The sequence below is a fragment of the Nipponia nippon genome, unplaced genomic scaffold, assembly GCF_047370975.1.
Source record: "Nipponia nippon isolate SJK-2023a ecotype South Korea unplaced genomic scaffold, ASM4737097v1 scaffold_1, whole genome shotgun sequence".
NCBI lineage: Eukaryota > Metazoa > Chordata > Aves > Pelecaniformes > Threskiornithidae > Nipponia > Nipponia nippon.
The window spans coordinates 104,742,251-104,767,311 of NW_028262290.1; the positions used below are offsets into that span (position 1 = coordinate 104,742,251).

Sequence of the window (25,061 nt, forward strand, 5' to 3'; positions counted from 1 at the left end):
TGCATCACTGCTGTCCCAGTCTGAGCAACACAGATGTTGATTGTATTGTAAAAGAATAGTTTACATATGCTTAAATAAAACCATTCTTCTGATACTCGACAAACACTTTAGGTCTTAAACAACATTTACAAAACTAAACAGAGTGTCCAAAAAAGGGGCAGCTTTCTGACAGAAGGAAAAAGTTTCTATTGAGCACCTAAACTAAATTGTTCAACAGTTTTAAATTAAAAACACTTAACAGTTCATTTGGTTCAGAAAAGCAGATTTTATTTTAAGCAGCAGCACATACAACATTTTCAAAATATACATATTTGAAAACAAGAGACTGCACTTCATTAACCAGCTTGCTGCGGTTTATCAATTGTTACAATTATATTTGCAACCAGGTGGAGTTACTGCATCATAGCCTTCCTGGGTGTTGGATGCTCTTAGGTTTCACTGGTATAATTGTGCAATATACTATAACTGCTAGTAGCTCACAAAAAAAAAAACCCACACAACTTGTCAATTTAATGTTACCGTCACCTGGAAGCTTCAGCTACCTGACTAAGTATTTTAAATACAGAAATGTTATTTAAAACAAGTGTGTCAAATCATCAACTTCAGGGAAACACTTTATGCACATAATATACGAGGTTGTATGCCTTTCTGAATGAAGTTTCCTGAACCAGGATTAATCCCAGCAGAAGCAACATAGCAGCATTTTGGTAAGGGAGAAAGCCAACTTTTCCTAAAACCTTTCCCTTTTATTTAGATGCAGTACAATGATTAAAATCATAAAAGGTTGCTTACATTTCTAGATGTTTAAAAATACCATTGCATTACCATCTTTTCTTCTGTTTCACCACAATTTAACAAGTGTCAGAATATGCTACATATAAATATCCTAACCCATCCACCATTTATTAATTCACTGCAGAAATATTGTCTACATAAATCTATCTTCTTCAAATATAATTTAAATATAACTTTTTAATAGAAAAAACAGAACACATCATCAGAAGATTCAGCTTGCAGGTAATTTTCAATGCACTAGAACTCTTAATGAAGCTGCTCAAATTATGGCAAATAACTTTGTTTTCTCATTTTTTGAGGGGTGGGGGGTGCGGTTTGAACAAAACACACAAACAGGTTAAGAATAAATGGTGATCACTTCACGTCCACTGCCTCGGACCAGGAGAACTCTATCCAGACCTTCTGTTAGAACTTCTAAAAACTCCATGTCTGAAATATGAAGTCAAGGAATTTATTCAGAAATAAAAATAGCCTCTGATCTCTCAAAAAGCCTGACATATAATGCAGAAACCAAGTTCAACAAGTTCGTCAAGGAGTTTTCTTGCGTCACCCTTCACCATCCCATTATGTAATCCACCTGCTTCCTCAAGTGGAAGCAAGGCCTAATTTGGGGGAAATTTCTAGTTCTGCTCTACTCACCTACAGAAAAGATAAAAATAGAGATTTTAAAATAAGTTCAAAATTGAAGAATACTTTATATCAATTCAATAAAAACCTCCACCACTACCAACATTTCTTAAAACTGTTTGAGGAAAAGTTGTTTTCTTAAAGGCAAACTTATGCTTACCATCGTTAACTAATGGTTATCCTGACAAGTAGACAATGGCACAACCACAAAAATCAAACCCCCAATTTCAAGAAATACGAAAGCAATATAGTAGAGGATACAGTTTTCATCCCCTTTTCTGTTTTTAGGGGGTCCAGGCATATTCAGGAGAACTAGTTGAGCATGCTGTGATTTATTAAGTACTACTCCATTGAGCTTCACAGCGGTGTGCATTCTTCTCACATTTGACTGATTCCTAGCATGCAAACAAACATTTTTAAGTATTGTCACAAGACTTACAATTCAAATACATGTTATGTACTATGTATTTATGAATTTATAAATTTAATCTACATGCATGTAGAATAAGCTATTTTCATGGACACCAGTATTTGTACACATTCAAAATAAGTTGGAGAAAATACAATACCTAGGTTTAAAAGGTGGGTTTTTTTCCTTTGAAAAGAACGTTTAACTCAAATTCAAGAAATTCTAAGCAGATTGCCAAACTGCAGAAATCTTCCAGTTGTTAGTTATCTTTCACAAAGATGAAGCAAAAATTTCCTTTCAACAGAAACTGATTTCCTTTCAACAGAAACTGATTAGTTGAAAACACTGAAAATCCAGTTTATTATAAAAAGAAGTAACTGGATTTGTACAAGAAACACAAAACAAAGGAATTACAATAATGCATTGGAAAGTTTACAGTATTTATGTTGTACAGTGCAAGATTTCCTTCATCCTCCTTTGGAAACATTACAAGATTACTATAAGCCTGGTGAAGAAAATACAGAAACAGCATGGAATTTATGAAAAAATTACTAGTTTCTCATGTCATAAGAGTAAGGCAGTAAGCAATGAACTGAAATTGAGCCTCTCCCCAATATTAACTAATGCTTTGCTTGTCGTGTCCACAAATATGATCGTTGTAATTTTGTGTGCAAGAGGAATAAACTACTAGGACTTCAGAGATTTCCTTATTTTAGGATCTGCCTTGGGTGATCGAGTTGCTCTTCAGAACAAAACAGAAGACCAGTTTCCTTATCATTCCTGAGAAACTGCCATCTGTGTAAAACTAGCCAGGACTGGAAATGAGTCATACACTACAATGCAACAGAAATACCCAGACTCTACCTAAGCCCATTTATCCAAAAGATCCACTGCCCAAAAGCAGATTCTTTACAAGTGAAGCGAGTCACTTCAAAGGGAACCTCGGAAACACAGGGTGCCAGCATATCTCAAGAACGGAGATACTGGTATGCTGATATAAGACACATATCACTCCATTGTGTGCAATTTTCTAGCACTGTAACTAGTGGTCTCACAGTAAAAGCACAACTGTACCCTGCTCAGCTGGGCTCACATACTGTCCTATGGCAGAGAGAGAAGTGGCAGGTTAGTAGCAGCAGGACATAAGACATCCTCTGAAGTGCCTGATCAAGTCTGGCAATTTTTGAATTCCACTAACAGCAATCAAAATTACAGGACAAACCCCAGCACTGTTTCAGCTCAAGTAAGCAACAGAAATTAATGAGATCTCTTTTCCCAGAAGAAAAACATTTAGGAGGCCAAAATTTACAAAAGGAAGCGCTCAACTTTGTTCTACTACCAGAGGTCATTCCAGGGGACTACACCAACACTTAGTCCTAGAATTTTCTAGCAATGCAAGACCACCCTCAGATTATATAAATAAGTGTGGAGCTGAGAACAGCAGCCAGATACCGGTTCATTCAAACACAAGGGACCAAGAAAGATGGAGAATGCTGGGAGAACACGTACTTGTGTTCTACTAAGTCCCATTTTTTTTTTTTTTAGTATGAATGGAAAAGCTGTTAACAGGATATTATATATTATATATTAAAGACAAAATGCAGGGGAAATATGGAAGGTGTAAATCTGTGATGGAGTGGGCAAGAATTCAGCACTGAAATAGAGGCTCAAATTGACTAAAAGTAAATTGTGTACAATGCGAACTGAGGCTGACTTCATTTAGCCTTCAATCACTAGTAGAACTGAAATCATACATGGTACACAAAATAAGCTTTCTAATTTTTCATGAGCTGCTCAATTTTTTAGATAAAATGAAGACAACACTGGGCTCTGAAAAAAAGCAGAGCAGTCACAAGTCAGTTCCACCCAAGAACAAACAGAGATGTAGTGTCCCATTTTTGTATACTGTCATACCCAATGTATATCTGAACTTATGTTATTCCTACACATGCATGGGTTGGTAGAAGGGAGGCAAGAACTGGCATTTGATGAGATGTGAAAGTTCCCTTTGTGAACAAATTCATCCTTATTGTCCAAGTACTTATATCACAATGGGGGCTATTTTTCCAGAACAAAAAATATATTCACATTTAAATGTAGTTAATTAGAAAGCTAAATATTACACCAGTGCAGAGGAGTACTGTCAAGTTTTACATTCTTACAGAAACTAATATATGTTCTGTGACTTACCTTGAACAGAACATTGATAATATTTAGAAGTAAACATTAACAAGTCACAATGAAGAATATTTTTCAGTGAAAAATGCTAAGTCACAGTATATAAAACAAGGTACAAAAGAATACACATACTGCAAATCATGATTTAGGAAACACACATGGAATACATAAGACCACAAGAACCAGGGAACACAGCCTACGTTGTTTAAGTGAAATGAAATTTAGACTTACAGATTTCCCCATTCTCTACACGGAAGGGAAGCAAATGCATAGAAAAAAATATTTATGCCATCAGGTACATTTTTAATACCACAATATTAATATATTGTACAGGCACACTAAGTTTGAACTGTAATTTCCACCCCCAACCACATATAGTAGTTAAAATAATATTGGAAGTCTGTGTCTTGCACAATTCTAAAGAAGTAATAGGAAATATTGCCAAGATATTAACAAAAACAGCCCCCCGAGAATTAGAGTATAATGCAGCCCAGAACAAAAACAGCGCTTTAGAGTGTGAGCAAGACAATGTTTGGAATTTGCAGAAGGCAAACTGTTTCTAAAGAGCTCAGAGCAAATCCACAAAACAACTTAGGATTTTAAGGTGCTGATTCTAAATGTACCTTCTAAAATCTAGGACTTGTAGACAGTAGAGTAAGATGTGTTTCCTTTATATATTAAAATTTCCCTTGACATCCACAGTTTTGCTTTGGGCATGTGCAGAAAATAGTCTAGGCCATGCTTACAACTGCATTCTTCCAGAACTCAGAAAAGATGCACATGTGTGCTTGAATCATAACATGAGGAAGCAAACAAGCTGATGCCTTTCTGACATTGGTTTTGTGTCTACTGCATCAGGCTTGACACAGGCAGTAGCTCTTACCTATTAAGTGTCTTCTATTTAAGAGAAAGACATTAAGGAATATTTCAACAGGAAATACTTAATATAACAAAATGTACATATAATCACAAATTTTATATTGTTTTAATTTACAGGATGACGGCTGCACATCCATTTAAAAAACAAAACAAAAACAAACCCCAAACCAAAGAAATTCCACCCAAAACATAAGCTAAACATCTTGAAAGAGCCTATCTGCTTCTTTGGTACTCCCTCCACCCCAACGAAACACAATAAATGAGATAAGGAAATGAGTAATTTGTTACCCACAGGAAGAGAGAAAAACAAAAGTTATTATTAAGCATTTTAACATATATGCTTTCTGGTACAGAAGTTGAGTTTACAGCTCAAAGTCTGTCATATTTAAGCTTCATTCACAATATTCTTGTGAATGACTCTTTACAGTCATTGTTCAACCCAAGTCCAGGCTAGTTTCATAAGGATGGTATTTAAGTGAAGTGCATGGAAAGATCATGTTTGTACTCAGCTTTAAATAAACCAGAATCTCTTAAAAAACAAAACCCAGAACAACAACCACCACCACCACCAAAAAACCACACACTAAAATACACACAATCAAATACAAAACTCCAAACACCGCGTGTATACTTACGGCTTCATGTTGAAAATATCTTTGAAGCCAGACACATTTGAATCTTTGTTTTTATGCTTTTCAGCTACAAACTTTTCCTTAGTCCAGGTCATTTGCACTTTTTCCGGCACAGCAGCAGCCACACTTGCTTTGACCACTGGAGCTGAGTGCGAGGCAGTGTTTCGGTCATGGATCAGCTGAGCCTGGCCACAAAACAAACAATCACCCCAACATTCAGCCAAAAAGAACATTTGTGGATTACATATTATTAAAATTTTGAAAAGCAATTTCACAGCAGTGTAACAAAAGAAGATACAGAAGAAGACACCTTACTTTTTGAACAAATAGCAGACTGTTTTGACTTCAGCATGAAATGAAACTGCTTGTGAAAATGCAGTTATTTGTTTATATTTTCAGGATTACATCTGGGCTGGGACATTATTTTTGTAATGAACTAAAGTGAGGTTGAATCCAGCCTGAGGGTACTTTATTAACACCAGGGGGGTTTGCCAGTGGAAAACTTGAAGGCCAGTGCTCTAGTTCTTCATCAGTTACATTGTTATTTTCTCAGATACTGTTGTAAACACTGTCCGCTTCACATACCTTTTGCTCAACTACCAGCGTGACTCTCATGATGCCAGTAACACAACATTGGACTGGTGGAACTGAATGGAATCTATGTTCCATTAGATTATTTATGCATGCAAGTGCACATTACATAACAAAAGCCAATCAATCTAACCATGAAGGGACCTTCTCTTATAATAGCAGAAACTCAAATCACAACTTTAAGAACGCAATATTGTTGCTCCCACATGCATATGCACTTCTGTGTTCTCCATTTCCCATTCCCCTTGCTCCTCTTGGGGAAAGAAGGAACAAATATTTAACACGTTATTTATTTAATTACTTTCCCTCATAATACTTTGTCCATAGGCTTCTGTATTTCCATCAAAAGCAACACAAATACAGTACCTTAGACTCTTAAAATCCTAAGTGAATTGGTATGGGAGAGAATTGTTCTTGTGTTTTGGGGCATTCTGTTTTGTTGGTTTTTTTTGTTTGTTTGTTTTTAAAGATCTTTAGCAGTTATGAAGTTTCTTCAGAGACTTCTTTAATCATGAGTTGAAGCTCATTTTCCATTTGGGAACCTCAATTATTCACATGTTAGTGATGGTCATGTCCCTCCATATATGTGATGATTCAGAAAAATCAATTTCATTCAGGTCACAATCAAAAGCATGAATAAAATCAAAGCAGATGAGAAAAACTACTTAATCTCTGAAGAGCGATTCCCCTAGTGGTTCACAAACTGTAATTGCAGCTGGTTTTAAATGCTTAAGAGCTTCTGTATTTTTTCCAAATTATTTCCCTAGTCCCTATTCTTGAGGATTCCCAAATCCTAGAGTTCAATTCTGAGGTTCACATAAATATCTATTTGTTTCACGGTCTTCATATCTCACCTGAAGATTAAATCACAAGACAAGACTACGAACCAGAAGTTACTGTGAATACAGTTCTATCATGAGAACGGAAAAAGCTAACAAATACATGCAGAAACTATACATGCCATACAGCAGTATCCAATGAACCAAAATTTCAAACTAACAGCTGTAAGATGAATTCAGCACAACTATGCTTCAATGGAAGAAAGTTCACCATTTTTAGAAAGACAGTGAGGCCAAGAGAAATTCTGGACCTATAGCACACATTTATAAAATGCAAAGACAAAAGCACACTTTTCTTAGTGCTATTTTGACACCAAATTAATTACATGGAATACCACACATTTTTCTCATACTTCATGAAGGGAAACACAAAGGTATACAGCATTTCTAAAAACTAGGCTACACATCTTTAGATATGAGCAACATTTCAAGTGCACACTAAAACCATTTATTACATCAGTCCATTTCCTTCTAAACTTACCCTGCAGAAAATAGTAATGACATTTATGGGTTAATAATGGCTTGTCAATAAGCATAGAAATCGCCTTACAAAGCCCTAGTATATCTATACGGTCTCTGAGAAGCTTCAGTACTTCAATATGGGAACTATAAAGAAAGGCAATGCTTCGTGTAAAGTATGAAATATGCTTATTAACGAAACACCCATTATCAAGACTTTTTAAGAGACAGAAGGCAGAGAACTATCTTTGCTTCTGGCTCTTAAGAAAAACAGGCACTCAGAAACATAAGAGTTTCTTTTATGAAAAAATAAGTGTGAGAAAAACAGGATGTAGTTGACATCACAGAAGCATCATCTAGAGAAAAAAATACAGGGTAAGATAATGAATTCAGAAAAATAGTAAAGTTAGAATTTATGAAGAAGTGTTTCATAACTATTAATGATCAAGTTGTTCATTTTGCAGTTCAGTTTGCAATAGCGGCACTTCAAGTGTTGCAACAGAAAAATATATCTAGCCAGTACTACGTCCAACTACCTCCTCCTCTTGATAATCATTAGTCAGCAGTGCCTGTGCATCTTGGCCAATGGACTGTGGACTGGAGTAGCTTTTTCTTCTGACTGAGCCTCGAGACTCATCAGTGATGCTCTGAATCTGGGATAAAAATGTTACCAATGACAAAAAAAAGTCTACAGAAAAAAAGCAGATGATCATATAATTAAAAATAAAAATCGTCTTCATTTTAATAGATGAGATTTGGTATTGTAGCTTGTTATACACTTGGTTTGTTTTCACAAACATGCCATTTGTTTATATATACTATATAAAATACTACATATATATATATATACACACACTCTTTTTGAAATGTTTAGCAGTTAGTTATGAAGTGTCTTTACAGAGATTTGTGAAAACATGAAGTGAATTGAATCCTTTAGTCTATATGGCAACCTCAAATACTCGTTTGTGAGGGTCACATCCCTTCATATATGTGATTATTCAGATTAATTCATTTTATTCAGTTACAATCAAAAGTATGAAAAAAATTAAGCAGATGAGAAAGCTACTTTCCGACTCTAAACACTGATTCACAAACTGTAACTGTGCTCCTCACCTACACGTACCCATGTTTCTGCCAATCTTGCCTAGCAGCAGCAATCTGCACAACAGCAGTTGCGCTGCGCCACCCAACGCAAAGTACTGGCAGAATGGATGACTGCCTTCTCACAGCTCCAGCAGTATTACTGCCTGGCCCAACAGTAATTAGTCAGGACTAACCAGAGAAGGAAGCCAACAAGGGCAGCAAGGAAGCGAATGAGGGTCTACATTTTCTTTCATCTTTGCATTACTATTGTCAAATAAATAAATGTTTGGCTGTTGCACCTAAGTCTACAGATCTTATGTGTTGCAGGCATGTGTTATATTTACACTTGAATAGAAGCGAGTCAACCAAGTTTCTCAAAAAAGGAAACAAAAATCTGATGAGTCCCCATGCCCCAGTTCCACAAGAAAACCCAGGGGAAAGATCAAATAAAGTTCCATTTAAAAATGTGACAGATGAGGGGAGTGTGAGAATGATTCCGCAGGGATAAGAGCATGCCTATAAGGGAAACAGCAAAAGAACACTGTACAAAAACAAATTCTCTTCTTTGCAAAGGTTTGGACCTCGTTTGAAGAGTTACAAGCACAAAAATGAGGATAAAATACTAATCTTCGTGGCAATAGGAAACAAAACTACAAGCACCATTCAAAGCTAGAATATCAGGCTTATATTTGAACGTCTGGAGACAGATAATGAAAAGAACGGCAAGCTAATTTGAACTAGTGATACTAATGAAATAAACGTTTTGGAGGTCATCATAAAACTGGAGGGGATTGCTCAGCTCATTTAAGAGAACGTGCTCAGATTAAGAAAGAGCCTGGCACACTGAGTGCATGTACTCAACTTGCAGCTCCAGCGGAAGCGAAGACCTAACGAAACAACATTTTCTGATGAAAATAAAGAAGAACAAGGTAGATTAAGATATCCTAATCAAAAACAACATATGGATATGGCTTTTATTCTTGGACAAGGCAGGAAATAAGTATTAGATATTCTTGGAATTATCAAGAATTTTACTTCGGACCGTGAAATAAATTCAATGGTATTTTGAACATCTCCGATTTTACCCTGCCTGCTATGAAGGAACAAACTGAAGCTATAATGGTGATGGTTACATTCAGATGAAAGTGAGTAATAAAAAAGAAAACCGCACACACAAACATGGTGGGGGAAGAAGAAATGAAAACTCCCAAGCAAACAACACTCTGAGGTAGTACAAATTCTGACCAACTCAGAGCTGAGAAGAAATTATTTTGTCTCCACTACAATTTATATGCTATAGACTACAGAGCCTTATGTCCTTGGGCTACTTGTAAAGCATCAATGAGGAAGTTAAATCCTTAAAAGCCTACTGTAGAATGATTAACCACTGAAACGCCACTGGAAAAAAAACAGTGTTCGATACAGAAATAAGACAAATTTAAAAACGGTGAGTAAGGAGTACAGGAGAGCTTGATTTTTACTGAAAAGATGTTAGGCAGGCTCAGATCAAAACAAAACCACCATGACACAGATGAGAAGAAAGAGGATTTACAGCAGCACAATGTTGTAGCACTACAAGGCGTCTTTAGGAACCTTAAAAAAAAAATCCTGAGAAATGGAAAAAAAATAAACAAGGAGAGATTTGGGAAAAAAAAAAAAAAAAAAAAAAAAAAGGAACCACATAGAATTTTAGGATTAACACCAAAAAGGCTTAGGCATAAAACGAGTTTCAATTATCAGTAGACAAAAAAAGCCACAAGAAAAAATTCTAGTTATTTTATGAACGAGCAGTTAAACACCATAGAGATCTCTTATTTGGCATGGGAGGGAAATCACTATAAGTGATAGCAAAGCCAAAGTATTTAATACTTTTTACATCACTAAAAAGTGTTGATAATAATGGGATAGTTAATAGAATAAAGGAAGGGGTAGAAGCACAAGCCAAAAGAGAAAAAGAAAAATAGTTAAAAGTTACAAACATTCATAAAAATACAGCTGCATGAAGCTTGTCACTACAACGTGCAAAATACCACCACGGATTGGTGAGGGTAGGGGAGCAGCAAACGTAGCATTCCTATCTGGATATCATAGGATCATAGGTTAGTCAGCCTAATCTTGCCTCCAGAAACAACAATTAGTTGATATATAAGACATTCAAAATAATGCAGAAGCTAAAAAACAGTCAGTGTGAATTGAACAAGACCAATAATCATGAACCTTAGCTACTGATATATGTCAAGTTTGGAAATGCTCTGGATATATGCCCCACTGATGCTCAAATGTTTTGCTAGTAAATACCTGCACTAATCTTAACAAGAACAGGAAAACTCTATACATCTGTTCAAATAAAAAAGGATTTTTTTTCCCCGCCCACATTATTTTAACCTTGCAAGTAAAACCTACTGTAGAGAAGCTAACATAGAATGCAATCATAAAAGCTTTTGACTAGTTAGAAACTGATCAGAAGCCACGGCCAAGAAATACCACTTTCAGATTTTTCACAGAACATCTTGCCAATCTGAAGTCCCTACCTCTCTTTCCCTTTCGTTCTTCGATAGCTGCATCTGTTTTAGCATCTGAGATCGCTGTTCCATCATAAGTGTCTTCTCATATGTGAACGCAGAAATATCATTTTCAAACTGCAAAAGAGATTGGCATTAGAAATGTCAGAAGAAACGTACTACTCAAAAGAACAATGTTTAGACAGTGTACCACAGTCATTCCTGCATTCATTCAGTCCTGGATGTATTTCTGGCATTAGAGTAATCCCAAGCATATAATTGATCAATCATTTCTGTCCTCATTCTTAAAACTTCATCTTCAAACAGCAATCTCGTACAATGGACTATCCTACTATACCAATGTGATTTTTATCTAAATTTGAGGTACTTGGGGCAGACTTCCCATTGCGCTGTTCCAACGAGGCTGCAGAAAAGAGAAAGGGCTGAAAGCGCTTATTTAAACTGGGTCTGCATTGCAGCCTCTGAGCACGTGTGCACACTTGTTTCCTTAAAAACTGTCTAGAGCCACAAAATAACACCTTGTCCTTTTACCAGTGAGAAATGTTACAAACAGAAGCATTTATGAAGAAACTCCAGCGTATATTCTCACATCAGCTCAAAGCTAAAATAGAATGTAAAAATCCATAGCAGTCATCTGTGTTGTCGCTGACTCGTAACGCGCGTCTCATCTTTTGGAAGAGTCTCGGGGTTAAATATGACCCACGTAAGAAAAACATAAATTGTGCTTCCTATACTATCTTCTGCTCAAAATCCAACCAACGCTGAGCCTTTTTTATGGCACACTGTCTTCTTTCACCTGCACATGCCACAGCATTTTAGTCTTTGACAAAACAAAACTAAAATAAATAAGCAAGCAATTAAAAGGATTTATTTTACTTCCTAGTTCAAAATACTAACCATATTTTTCATAAGTCATGTTTTTCATAAGTAATTTAAATGATTCTTAAAATTTGCTTTATGGCTGATCAGCATGATTAATCTTTTTGATACGTTTCGTTCATTCCAGGAACTGGTGGTGGTAGAAGTTTTGAACCAGTTGACCCATCTTCTTCATCCCACTTCAGAATGAGTTTAAAAGGGTTTTTGTTTTGTTTTGGTTTGTTTGTTTGGGTTTTTTTTTTGGTCTTACTTTGGACATTATGCTAGTCACCTTTCAGTGCTGGAAATGAAGTTTTTCCTTTAGTTGCCAAAAAAAGCAGGTCTAGACAGACTACTGCTTCAGTTCTTTCTCTTTGGCAGTTTATGACCAATATTTAAAAAGGGAAAAAAAAAATTACAAAGTTCATTTTGTCACTATTTGACTTGCGAATCTGTAGCTATACTGTCTTGCTGTTCAGTGCCAAAGAGGCCAGCAATGCCAAAAACCACTGACATACTCTCTTGGGGGCCTAGGGATTCCTTATTCCAGAGAGATATTCGTACAGCAGCTGGAGAGACAGACATGTTCATCCTCTCTCATGCTGGATGCCGTTGATTAAGCACATTCAGCCTTCCATTTCACTGCCTACTAAAAATTCAAGTTTTTTCCTTCCTGAATGAACTCTCTCTATGGACTAGTCCTCATAAATGAAGTAGGCACTAACACATCAAAATGGCTCAACTCTACTTGACAAAACCATTAAACTCACTACCACGTACACTAGCATTATGACATGGTAAGATAATGTTGCTTTAAAAAACTTATTGTACTCGGTGGGACTGCAGTCTTTCCCTTTTTATAGTTGGGCTAACACCTTTTACTTTCAAAAATGCTAAATCCCTTTTCCCAAGTTTAGTCTCAATTGCACCTAAAAAAATATGCAGTAACATACCATTTCAACAACTTCCACTTCAGCATTCAGTCTAAGATGATATAAGAACATCTGAAGATCTTTTTTCATTTGAATGCTATTATCATCCATTTGAGCGACAGTGAAGATACGCATTTTACATTTTCTCCAAACCTGTCAAAATGATACATTATAACAATGCGGAACACAGCAATTGCTATCACCATGCATAATTCTACCAAGGTGAAAGAGTATTTCATTAGAAACCCTTGGAACTATTCATTGCTAGAAAATTAAATCCCAGCCATTTTCTGTTGTCCTTGCCTTGTGCTGTCGAAGGAGAAAAGGCAGTAACATCAGCATCCCACCATCATGAACAATCCACCACACATCTATGTTTCCTTCAGTAAAACGTTCTTGATTTGTTGGAAATAAGTCAATGTTTTTAGCCACCAATAGTGCTTGCTGAGCTGCTGTTGTTTCTCGTACAGTGTCTGCAAGGGAAAACAAGACATTTGATCAAGAACTTCTGGTATTCATTCACAGCTTTTGTTTTTGCTTTAAGTTAAAAAGCTTAAATCCTCCCAGATCCTGCTGAGGCAAGAGGAACATCCTGGGTTTAGTGACTAACCTGCTAAGGAGATTGTTGAAGCCATTGTTGAAGAGGCTGAGAAAACCCACTCCACATGAAATCACATGTGGGGAAATATTCAGTTGTCCACTGGATGTTCAGCATTGTATTTCCTCCACACAGCAAATATCTTAGTTACATAGTTGTAGTGCAAATGCATAGGAGAAAGTCAACAAACACATACCAACAAAATTTTTCCATGAGAAACGATTGTCTGTCTGCTTCCATGACTGTGGCCATGCCATCAGGACTGTGTTGTGCTTCATCCCTCCCAGACCAGCTGACTGAATCAAATAGGATATTCCATCTCTGAAATTAGGAGACACCACAATCTGGCAAAATCCTTTAGTCTTTTCTACTCCCATTAAGGCCTTAATGTTCTGCAAAAGGAAGATTACACATGAGGAAATACAGTCACCAACACTAGTAGTAAACACCATAAGGAGTAACAGCACTAAATAAGAGAGAAACATTAGCTACGACATACAACCAACATCAAGAAACCGCTAATTCCAAAAGAGTGAACGTGACTGACAACTACAACCCAAAACACCCACCTCCTCAAAAGACACCACACACAGGTGTGAATAATTTTAATTATTCAGCCTTTTATTTCCAAAGAAGAATGAACAAGATATGAGTAACACCACATTGACAAAGATAAATAAAATTGCACTGCTTCAGGTAAAGTCAAAACTGCTGACTGACAAAGCACTGAATGTTTAGAATGACAAGTCCTTTCTTTTGGAATTGGAAGAGTTTGGAAAAACGTGATGCCAAGGACTTTAAGGAGCTTTGGCAGCCTTTTCTTCTAAACAACTTTAAGAGGCTGATTCTTTATTTATCAGCTCCCAACATGAAAAAATAGATGTGTAGGAGACAATTGGAATCGCTGGCTGAATAATGACAAGATAAACTGACTAGATTAAATCTCCCACACCCCTTTAATTTAAACATGCCTCCCCTTCATTTAAACACTGACAAACATACACACACTTAACCAAGTAATTTAAAAGTAGCATTCAAAACGGTACCAAGGTTGACTAGGGAACATCAGCTTTGGCATTTACTGTGTTTTGATGGCACCACTTCAAAAACCCCATCATTATCAATGACTTGTGTGGGAGATCAGCACAGTTTCAGAAGGAAAAACCAGCACATCAAAACTATCAAAAACCATCAGGAACAGCTTCGATCACAGAATGCCTGGCACTGGCTCAGTGTGGCTTCAACATCAGAAATTCTGTTTAGTAGAGAAAAAGGGTCTTCAGAGAATTTGGTAGCAAAGCTAACAAGTCTGTCTGTGCAAACAGTATCTGCGAGGGCCTATCAGTTTAAATAGATGCTTTTTTATTTCAAAGAGACAGACAGAAGAAATCTTGATTTCCCACAAATTTGCTAGTTGAAATTTTCCAAAAACCAATGAGGCCTCCAGATGCTCAAACTTTTACAAGTCATCTTCACTTCCATTTTAAAAGCAGTATTTTCCTCGATCTTAACACCAGGTCTGACTTTCTACAGAACCCAGGGATTAGGTCTCCCTTAAATTCATTCCTATTCCATCTCTCAAAAATGTAGCTGACTTCAAGTTAAGCCAACTGTAGGTAACATTTCAAATCCTTATGGGTAAACAGTTTATGTTTAAAGGTTTTCTTTGTTTTATTTCAGAGGCCCGATTGTATTCTTTGTCTTGTTTTTTGATTATTTGTATTCTAGTCTTGTTTTCTACTCACAGCTGTTGATCATAACAGTGTAATAACAATTGCTTTCCCAACAGATCGTTGCTAGACTTTTTCCACTACGTTTTCAAGCTAAGTAGCCTTTTCATGTGATATCAGCTAGGCCATCTGGCTTCGTACTTTGTTATTTTAAAAACCACTAGGGACAAGTCTGAATACCAAGACGGAGAAAAAAAAGCTGGGAGAAAAAGGGCAGTTGGCTTTGTTAAGTCCATTTCAACATCTCAAATGCTCTTCTACTTTAGAGATACCAGGTCTGAATAAATCATAGGTGTTTTTACACAGCTTTGAAGATGACTTGGATCAAAATAGTAGACATTTCAACTCATACTTGTTTCAACAACACTGAAGATATTAACCGTTTTTGGAAGACACAATGGCAATCAAAGCCTAATTTTGGAGTAGACTTTATAGGAGTTTTCTAAAGGAAACAGATTTTTCAATAGTATTCAATAAAATGTGTGAAACATGGTATTTTCTAAACGTGTTTCCCCACTCTATAGAGTCAGGATTAGGAGAGTTTGTGTAAGTAAGCAAATATAATTATCTATACCGAGTTACCCCAATACTGGATTAAACAAAGAAATACACAAGTTGTTTAAGACTGAACAAAAAGGGAAGCTTGCTTTGCATCGAAAGTCCAAGCTGTATGAACAATGGAACTTCAGATCTTCAGGTCTATTAACTTCCCTTTTTCCTTCAGGAGACAATTAAAATTAAGTTCAGGTATTTTCATGAGCTTCCCACACAAACATCTATGTATTTCCAATCGGGTAGCACAGTCAAATATCAACAAGTTGTCAGGGGGGGGGAAAAAAAAAAAAAGAGAAAAATTCAAATTAAATTCACTTGTGTTTGTAAGCAAAGTTAGATGTCATCTTAAATTACATGACAGCTTACTATTTTTTTTCTACCTCATCCTACCTTCTCTGCAGATATGGGGTAAATAGGGAAGAAAAAAAGAGAAAGAAAGTAAAGGATCTCAAGAAGGATGCTGTTTACGGTTAAGCTAGAGTAGGATTCCGGCAAAGACTGCTCCTAATCCTAGCTCTGCTATATATTTCTAGGACAACATAGAAAATAGTATCATGTGTACATCCAGAGGATGAAATTATGCCGAGCACAACTGCATTTGTTAGATAAATGTTAATTTTTTTTGTTAAATAAATCTGTTTTCTTTATAAGGTAATTTGTTAAAAACCTATCACTTGGCTTTTTCAGGAATGTAATTTGATTGTGAGCCCAGGGCTCTCAATATTAAAGAGAATAAAAATCTAAGAAATATCAGCATCGGGAAATTTTATAAAACATTTTGCTATACACACCAACCTATTCTTTATATGTAATCATTGATTGTGCTGATAGTAAAAATTTATGTTTTATTCAATACTTTACAACAGTCTGTTCTAATTCAAGCTATGAGTTATCCAGATGCAACATTTAAATACTAATGGAAGTTACAAGTGTGTGTAAGCTGTCCTTTACGTACCTCTTCAGCTTTCTGAGTTTCTGTACATTTATCCAAGTAGATTCCCTGAAGCACAGAGCCCACAATAGTCAGTCCTTTACCAGCCTTCAACTGAGAGGTGAAAGAAAGCAATCTAGGATGTTTCACCAACTGCTCACAATCCAAGTTTAATAAGACCAAAAGTTGAGGTCTGCCCCCCCCAAAAAAAAAAAAAAGTTACACATACACATATACATATAGAAAAGCAAGAAAGAATTGGAGAATTAAAATTAACAATTAATAAAATGCAGATTAAGTGCTTGATTCAATGGAAAACATTCAACTATCAAGCAAGGAAGTCATAATTTGCAACAGCAACAACATTTCAGGTACAGAATACCTACATGACCACCATACCATCATTCTGAAAAGCTACCTTAAGGAATAGTTTTACCAAGAAAATTACTGAATCAAAGTTATCACCCTTACAAGGTCATCACCTGTTGCTTGAAGCAGTTAAACATTGAATGCACACCAGATTGTTCAGAGCTCCATCCTGTTGGATTTTGAAAACCTCCAGAGACAGAGATATTATCACCTCTAGGTAACCTCTTCAGTGCTTAATTTTAGTCATCTCAAATTTTATTTTTTTCTTTGTCCACTTTATCATGTTCTCTCATTCTCCTACCATATACTGGAGTCAGACTCCATCTTCTCAGTAACCTTCTTTCAGGTGTTGGATGTTTACTAGTTAGTTATATCAGCTTTTAGGCTCCCCTTAAGCCTCCTCCAAGCTGAATAAGCATAGCTCCCTCAGCCTCTCCCCCAGCAGATATGCTCCTGTACCCCAATCATCATCTCACTGGTCCTCTGCTGAACTCGCTCCAGTTTACGGATGTCTTTCCTATATCAGGGTGCCTAAAACTGGATGAAATATTCTAGATGTATTCTAATGAGTGCTGAGCGAAGAGCAATATTATTTCCCAGTATATTTTCTTCTCAATATACTAGCTATGCTCCTGTTGAAGCAGTCCAGCATGTCACTGCGAAGGCACACTGCTGGCTTACTATCTACTGGGAATCACAGGTCCTTTTCACCAGAGCAGGTTCCCAGCCTTGTACCATCACACTGGACAAGCCTGTCCCAGACTTCGCACTTGTCCTTCTGGATTTTCATGATGTTGTTGTTGTTCCTCTACCTGCATAGGGCCTTCCAAAAGGACAGTCATACCCTTAGAAGTACTGATAAGCACCCCTAGTTCAGTTTCAACTGCATACTTGATGAGGATGCATTCTGTTTCCTTTAATCAAGATCCAGTCTGCTTACTCTTCCCAAACCAACATTTTGTAATTTTCCTGTCATTACTACAAATTCAAAAGCACGACTAAGAGTTGGAGCGTACTTCCCACCTCAAAACCAGTCCACTTTAAGATGTAACAAAAAGGTTCTAGCAATTACATTGACACAACAGGAGGATAACTCACCTGGAACTAACATGATGTCAGACATTTAACAGGAATGCTCTTAGTCAACACTACATCTGAGATGCCAAGTTCAGACACAGAAAAGACAAGAGTATTCCACAGTAACTGCTTATGTGCATCAGTCCCATAACAAATGGTAAACTAATGCCACTACACTGAAGGGCAACAGAACATGGCACGTGCATGCACCCAGGGATACTTTAACTACAGTCACTGCTCTGTGACAGTAACACATTTAATGACAATTTCTTTTCTGTGTGTTCCACTGATCAGAGCTCTTCTGATCTGCATTACATTCATCAGAAGTGTGCCAATGTCCTTTTGTTTTTAAATGCTAAGTAACTTTTTGTGTTGGCTTTGAGAAAAATCAGTAGTTTAACAAGTAAAAAGAATATATTGCAAAAATAGTAGCAGACCTCTAACCCCTTACACACAAATGGGCAGCAAAGGTTTGATTTTGTGTCAACGATATCTCAGCAATTTAGAAAGCATTACTATCAAATGAAGTTAGATAAATTTTTGTGGCAATGTTTAATTTAAACAAATAATGGATCCTCTGTATATTTATACAATGTATTTCAGAGGGAATATATATAGAAGCAAAAAAACCCAAACTTATGGAATTGAAGCGTTTCTTCTATAGAGACAGTGGGACTCAATAATAACTGTTCTTTTGAATCTGAAAAATCTATAAATAATCAAACGTTAAAATTCTTCTGCACTTTGGAAAACTACGTCAACAGCACAGGGATTTAAGTTTGAGTTGCCCATATTCCCAGTAAAGCTGATTACGTGCTTACCATAAGTCGCATTCTATTGTGGTAAAATAATACTACTGCAGTGACATCAGTGCCATGTCCAAGTTAAAACATTATTTTAATGGTGAATTTCACTTTGGCCATTAGCTTTACCAGCAGTATTCCCAATAGGTTTACATATTTCAAGAACTATGTGACCTTGGAAGGTGTGGGACTTGCCTCCAGTTCTTGGTGTGAGGAGGACCGTCTTCGACACGAAGCAAAGCATAGCGAGCTGCATTCAGAGACAGTCCTCTGATTCCATCACCCCATTCTTTTTCCGCTCTTCAGGGTGCAGAAGAGATTCAATTAACAGGGTCCCGTTTATTTTTACAAATTAAGTGCATTTTCTCACATGAGGGATAATGGGCATAAAAAAAAAGACACTTTTTTCATGAATGCATAAAAAACCTCATAGATTTAAATCAAGAATTAAGGCTAACCAAGATGAAGCAGTCTCAGGTCCCTTCAAAAGAACTATTTATTAAGTATTTATTAATATTTATTTATTATGAGTTAATTTATTCATACTTCAAAAGCTTTTTTGTAATCATGAGAGCTACTTAAGTTGCTTTTAAGCACTAGAATGAATAAGTGAGGGCTACTTAAAAGGAATTGTTTTAAAGCAGCAGAATGAGTAAGTGAAACTTGACTTTGTATGGATTAGCATGTCATGCCTTCCCCCCCACCACCACCACCACAGCTTTCTCAACTTCCTTTCCCTCCCAGCTTCTCTTGCAGTTGAGCCTAAAGCTTTATCTGCCCTCCTGACCACTTTCAATCTCTCTACGTTTTCCACTCCTTTCTCCCAATACAAAGCTATGCTATATGCCAGGTGGCCAACCAAATCAGAAAGAACTGTTAGGCCAACACATTATTTTCCTCTGTGGGGATTCTACTACGGCAAGGGGTCCATCTCCCTTGCCCTCCCTCCCTCTTATTTCCATTCATGAATTCTCACTGAACTTTGTTACCTCTAGCTTTCTTTCGAAATTTTAATGAAATAAGCCAAACTGAATTCAAAAGCTATTAAAGAACAATGTGGCAATTAAAATCTACCCTGACAGGCAGCACAGTCATGTAAGTTTCTTTTACTTAGTTATCCAAAAATTAAAATAAAACTGAGGTTTTCTCCAGACAACAGTTTTTAGAATATTTCAGGGTGAGTTTCTCCCCACTGCCCAATCAGCCCCTGCATTTGTAAAGGCAGGGAGAAAAGAAGTTAAGCTTCTGCAAAAAAGAGAATCTCTTTCTACAGGGTAAATGTGCTGGCTATGTGCCAACAGTTGTACAGTCTGTATACGAATTTGGACATACATATAATTTTATGTATGTGCAGGCCTATATGCACACACACAAGCAGAACTGTTATCATCCGATCTGACTTCCTAGCTAAAATAGGCAAATTAATTTCCTTATAATTAACCCAGTAAATGAAGCTGTTACAATCCAGGAAAGCATCTAATCTGGAAAGGGCGATATTAAAAGATTGAGAACCCACAAGGTGGAGCAGTTTATACCAGCTGATCCACTGAAGACCTGTGTTTAGTCACTCATCAAAACAACTGGTCTCGCTTTAATTTCCTGCTACAAGACCTTACTAAAAATAGTATTCTAAGATCTATTCTTGACTAGAATCTTTCAGCATTGGGTATCTCTCCTTAGAAAGACAAAGCACACACATTACTGATCATAAATCACCTCTTGTGTTTGGATATGTTGTTTAGTTGGGGGTTTTTTGGTTGGGTCTTCTGGGGGTTTTTTGTTGGTTTGGTTGTTTGAGGTTTTTTTGGTTTTGTGTTTTTTGGTTTTGTGGGGGTTTTTGTTGTTGTTTTTTTTGTTTTTTGGGTTTTTTTTGTTTTTTGGTTTTTTTTTTTTTTATGAACTCAGCATGCTCTTTTAGTCTCCTACTTGCACCGCATTTCTTACAGGTGTTGCTCTGTATGCGTCCCTTGTCAAATGCATACAATGCAAAGTATGTTGCAATTTAAAGATTACCTAGGCCTTCAGAAAACAGATAATTTTCAGTAGGTGCTCTGGATTATTCAGTATGATTCACTCTAAAAAGTACTGAAGTCCACACAAAAGAGTAGAGTTTTGGGGCTTTAGCACAAGTTAATAGTAAGGTATCAGTTTTGTAACAGTTGCTGCTTGATATTAAAAGGTGATGTTCCTGAAGCACCAAACCTTTACACCATAATCACTGCTCAAATGAAAGTTTCCCAGCCTTATTGGCTCCTATTTTGGTTAGTTCTGGCTGTCAAGAAATTTGGAACAGAATTTCCAGAGAAATTAGAACCTGAAAACTTAGAACCCTTAGCAGAGACAGGATCTTACCTTGTTTCAAGGAATACTCTTAATTCTATTACTCCAGTTGTATCTGTTTTATACAAAAGTGCTTTTTGCTGAATGTTAAAGATATTAAATATAGAATAAATAAGATATATGGTCTTACCCTCTATATTCTATGTATTTGTATATACATCCTGCGATTAGCATGGCAATCAAAGCATAGTACCAAGAGCAAATGAACATCAAGGCAAGACATAAACTCATCCCCAGGAATGAGAGAGTCCTAAAAGAAACCATTTTTTTCCATTTTTTTAAATAGGCATGCAAATGTTCTACAAAGTCAATTTCTTATTTAAGTTAACTTCCAGAAAGGCCTTTCTTTCAAAGACAAGGGCCATTTCATAGCTACTGCACAAATGAAAATACATTGTCCCAATTTTAGTTTATAAAAAAAAAAATTACATTCTGAACTTGTGTGTGACATAAATAATACAATTGAATAGATATAACAATAGATTTACTACATTTGTCAGTTCTGAAACTCTGTCAGCACCTCCAAGTAAGGGCAGTTTCAAAACACATTGCTAGCACTTACTTACTGTTGATTTGAACTTAAGCTAAAAAACAAAACAAAAAACCATATTCTCAAACAACAGTAAGCAACGTTATGTTACTTCCAGCAAAAATAGTTGATTAGTTTAAATTAAGTTTGACTCATCAATTATATTCTCCACCTCTGTTGTGGCCTGTCTCTTCGGCAAGAACACAGGAGAGTAGAAGAGAATATAGAAAAGGATCTTTCAAAGGCTATGAAGAAGGAATGACTGTGAGCTGAAAAAGTTACAGAAGCATTTCCAGATTAAAATTTATATGCCTGCTTTGCCCACACTATTATTCAAGATAGATACAAGCCAGCTCAGTACTACGCAGTTTTGTGAATACTTTTAGTCATATACGACACTCCAGATTTCTTTTCATCCAATTTCCGAATTAGAGCTAGCTTTCACTATATTGACAAAGAGTGTCAGCAGACCCAACTGTTGTGTGGTACCTGTAGTTTGCTTCTTTTAGTACCATACGAGTATTGAGTCCAAATGCATCCAGTTTTAAACCAAAGAAATGCTTTCTACCTGTTCTGAGGACATCAATCTAAATGTAGTTTGTCCAAAAGAACAACAGCTGCTCTTTCATGCTTGACTTGGTCAACCTAAGACTCTACTTTCACTCAAAAAAATAAAGTCCCATCCCAATTCTGGTCAAGCATTCTGACACCTGCTTTGGTTAGAAGTGATTATGTAGCCACACAGTGAGTCAGTTGGCCCACTGATCTCTCTGGGAAAAATATAGAAAGGAATTGTTGCCAAACGGTTACAAACTCTGCTGCTGCTACCCTCCATCTTATCCACCTGCCTTCGCTTTTAAGCTGCTTTGTACCTCCTACTATACTTCTTCCACAATCAGATTATTCAGAGGAGGTAGAACAAAAACAAAACAAAAACACAAAAATGAACAAACAAACAAACAAAACCAAAAAACAAACCAAGAGACAGCAATCCCCCATTTTCGTTCTTGATGCTGCAAATACTACTAGGTGTTTACAGTGATAGTCTGGGAGATGGGCACTAATGTATTTGGAGGTTTAGGTGCTAAACTAGTAAGTGCCTACCGAGCACATTCAAAAAGATTTTTCAGGGCTAAAACCGTGATGTTTAATTTTCACTCAATTCTTTAAAAGGAAAAATAATAAGGGACTCTTACATCCTAGAATCAGGCCAGCTTATCTCCTAAAGGCTCTAGTCTTCAAGGTGTTTCAGCACTAAAATCTCTCAATAGAATTACTGTTAATTAATTCAATATATGTATTTTTAACAGTCAGTTGAAAAAAATCAAAAAGTTTCCCCATCTTAGTTTGAAGTGTTTGAACTCTTAAGCCATTTAAAAACAAACTTAACAAAAAGCACACCCACACTTTTTGTATAATTGACCTTCACTGACTTTGTCAAGTATCCACTTGTCTACTTCAGTTATCAAACGCAACGTCTGAAGCATGACATATTTTAAAAACAGTGATCATACCGTTAAAGAGCCAACTGATGTATATTAAATGAGATTTTTTTTTTCCGTACAAGTTTTGGTTTTGTATATTGGTTTTCAAATAACTAAAATGAAAATCGTAGCAACTTTCCCGAACATTTTTACCAGTTCTCCTTATCCATATATAAAGGACAGATAATATTTTTTTTCCCATCTTCATTCTCGCATATTCAGAAGATCTCTTGGCTTATAAGCAACATTAAATGTCATCCTGTAGCCCCTTCCCAAACCCTCTGCATTAGCCACATGTTTTCATGATCACAGCTATTACTAGCCCTATTCCAAACATATGAAAACAAATGTTGCTGTTAGAGTATTCAGTGCATGAATCATAACTCATTTAAGTCAGAAAGGAGATTTTATACTATCATTGCAAGAAAATCAACAATTTAGGGCTGCATAATTAGATTTAACTCTTTGGAATGAAGGAATATTCCTTACCAATGGTAATACTTGAAACGAGGTCTCCAGTTGGGAGTCCGTAAAAGCGTCTGAACTGCACAAGCCAGATTAACAAACATATAGCACATAAGAAAAAACCTGTTAAGAAAAAAAAAAAAAAGAGCATTTTCCAGTAGGAAATTAACTAGACAGACTTGCATTAAAAGGCTGAACACAATCCAAAAAAGGGTAGGAACTTGTACACTGATCACAGCGGCCAATAGAACACAAGACATTGATTAAATTAATACTTGTTGAATATTAGGCCTCAAAAATGGTATTAGCATCATATAGATCCTCAAGCAAAGATTTCAGAGAAAACATAGCAAACAACTGACAATCATGGTGCACTGGTTTTGGCTGGGATAGATTTAATTTCCTTTGTAGTAGCTCATATAGTGCTATGTTCTGGATTTGCAACCAAAACAGTGTTGATAACACAGGGATTTTTCAGCCGTTGCTGACCAGTGCTTACAAAGCATCAAGGATTTTGTTTTTCTTGCTGCCCCACCAGCAAATAGTCTTGGGGAGGGGACACAGCTGACCACAACTGATGAAAAGGATATTCAATACTGTCTGATATTATGCTCAGCAGTAAGAGCTCCAGGAAAAAAAAAGGGAGGGACATTTGGACTTAATGGTATTTGTTTTCCCAAGTAACACATAATGAAGCCCCGCTTTCCTGGAAATGGCTAAACATCTGCCTATCGATAGTGAATTAATTCCTTATTTTGCTTTGCTTGTGCACAGAGCTTCTGCCTTACCTATTAAACTGTCTTTATCTCAGCCCATGAGTTCTCACTTCTACCCTTCTGATTCTCTCCCCCACCACGCTGGAGGGGGGGCGGGGGAGTGAGTGAGGAGATGTGTGGGGCTGAGCTGCCTACCGGGGTCAACCCATACGCATGGCCTAAACTTTTTTTTTTTTTTAAATCCAAGTTTTTAAAAGTTTAACATATTTTTACTAGCATTCAAGAACTCTGTCATGGAAAAAGTTTTTTGTGCCTAGAAATTGGTTCCAGCCAAAACATATTTTTGCTTCTGTCCTGGTTTCAGCTGGGATAGAGTTAACTTTCTTCTTAGTAGCTGGTAGAGTGCTGCGTTTTGGATTTAGGATGAGAATAATGTTGATAACACACTGATGTTTTGGTTCTTGCTGAGTAGAGTTTACACTCGCCAAGGACTTTTCAGCTTCTCGTGCTCTGCCAGGTGCACAACAAGCTGGGAGGAAGCATAGCCAGGACAGCTGACCCAGACTGGCCAAAGGGCTATTCCATACCATATGACATCATGCTCAGCACATAAAGCAGGGGGAAGAAGAAGGAAGGGGGGGGACGTTTGGAGCAATGGCG

General features: G+C 36.7%; 1 protein-coding gene across 2 annotated transcripts in view; it reads right to left on the reverse strand.

Moving 5' to 3' along the window:
• Positions 1-241: 241 nt before the first annotated feature.
• Positions 242-25,061, reverse strand: part of SLC12A7 (solute carrier family 12 member 7) — a 68,207-nt gene continuing 43,387 nt past the window's right edge. For both annotated transcript variants that reach the window (XM_087765961.1, XM_087765951.1), the window contains 11 exons: positions 23,710-23,808; positions 21,338-21,457; positions 19,063-19,167; positions 16,643-16,811; positions 13,599-13,794; positions 13,108-13,277; positions 12,826-12,957; positions 11,024-11,131; positions 5,524-5,705; positions 1,684-1,817; positions 242-1,224 (listed from right to left, as the gene is read on the reverse strand). In XM_087765961.1, the coding sequence (XP_087622087.1) occupies positions 1,133-1,224; positions 1,684-1,817; positions 5,524-5,705; positions 11,024-11,131; positions 12,826-12,957; positions 13,108-13,277; positions 13,599-13,794; positions 16,643-16,811; positions 19,063-19,167; positions 21,338-21,457; positions 23,710-23,808 (1,507 nt within the window). In that variant the 3' untranslated portion in view covers positions 242-1,132. The remainder of the gene's footprint in view (positions 1,225-1,683; positions 1,818-5,523; positions 5,706-11,023; positions 11,132-12,825; positions 12,958-13,107; positions 13,278-13,598; positions 13,795-16,642; positions 16,812-19,062; positions 19,168-21,337; positions 21,458-23,709; positions 23,809-25,061) is intronic.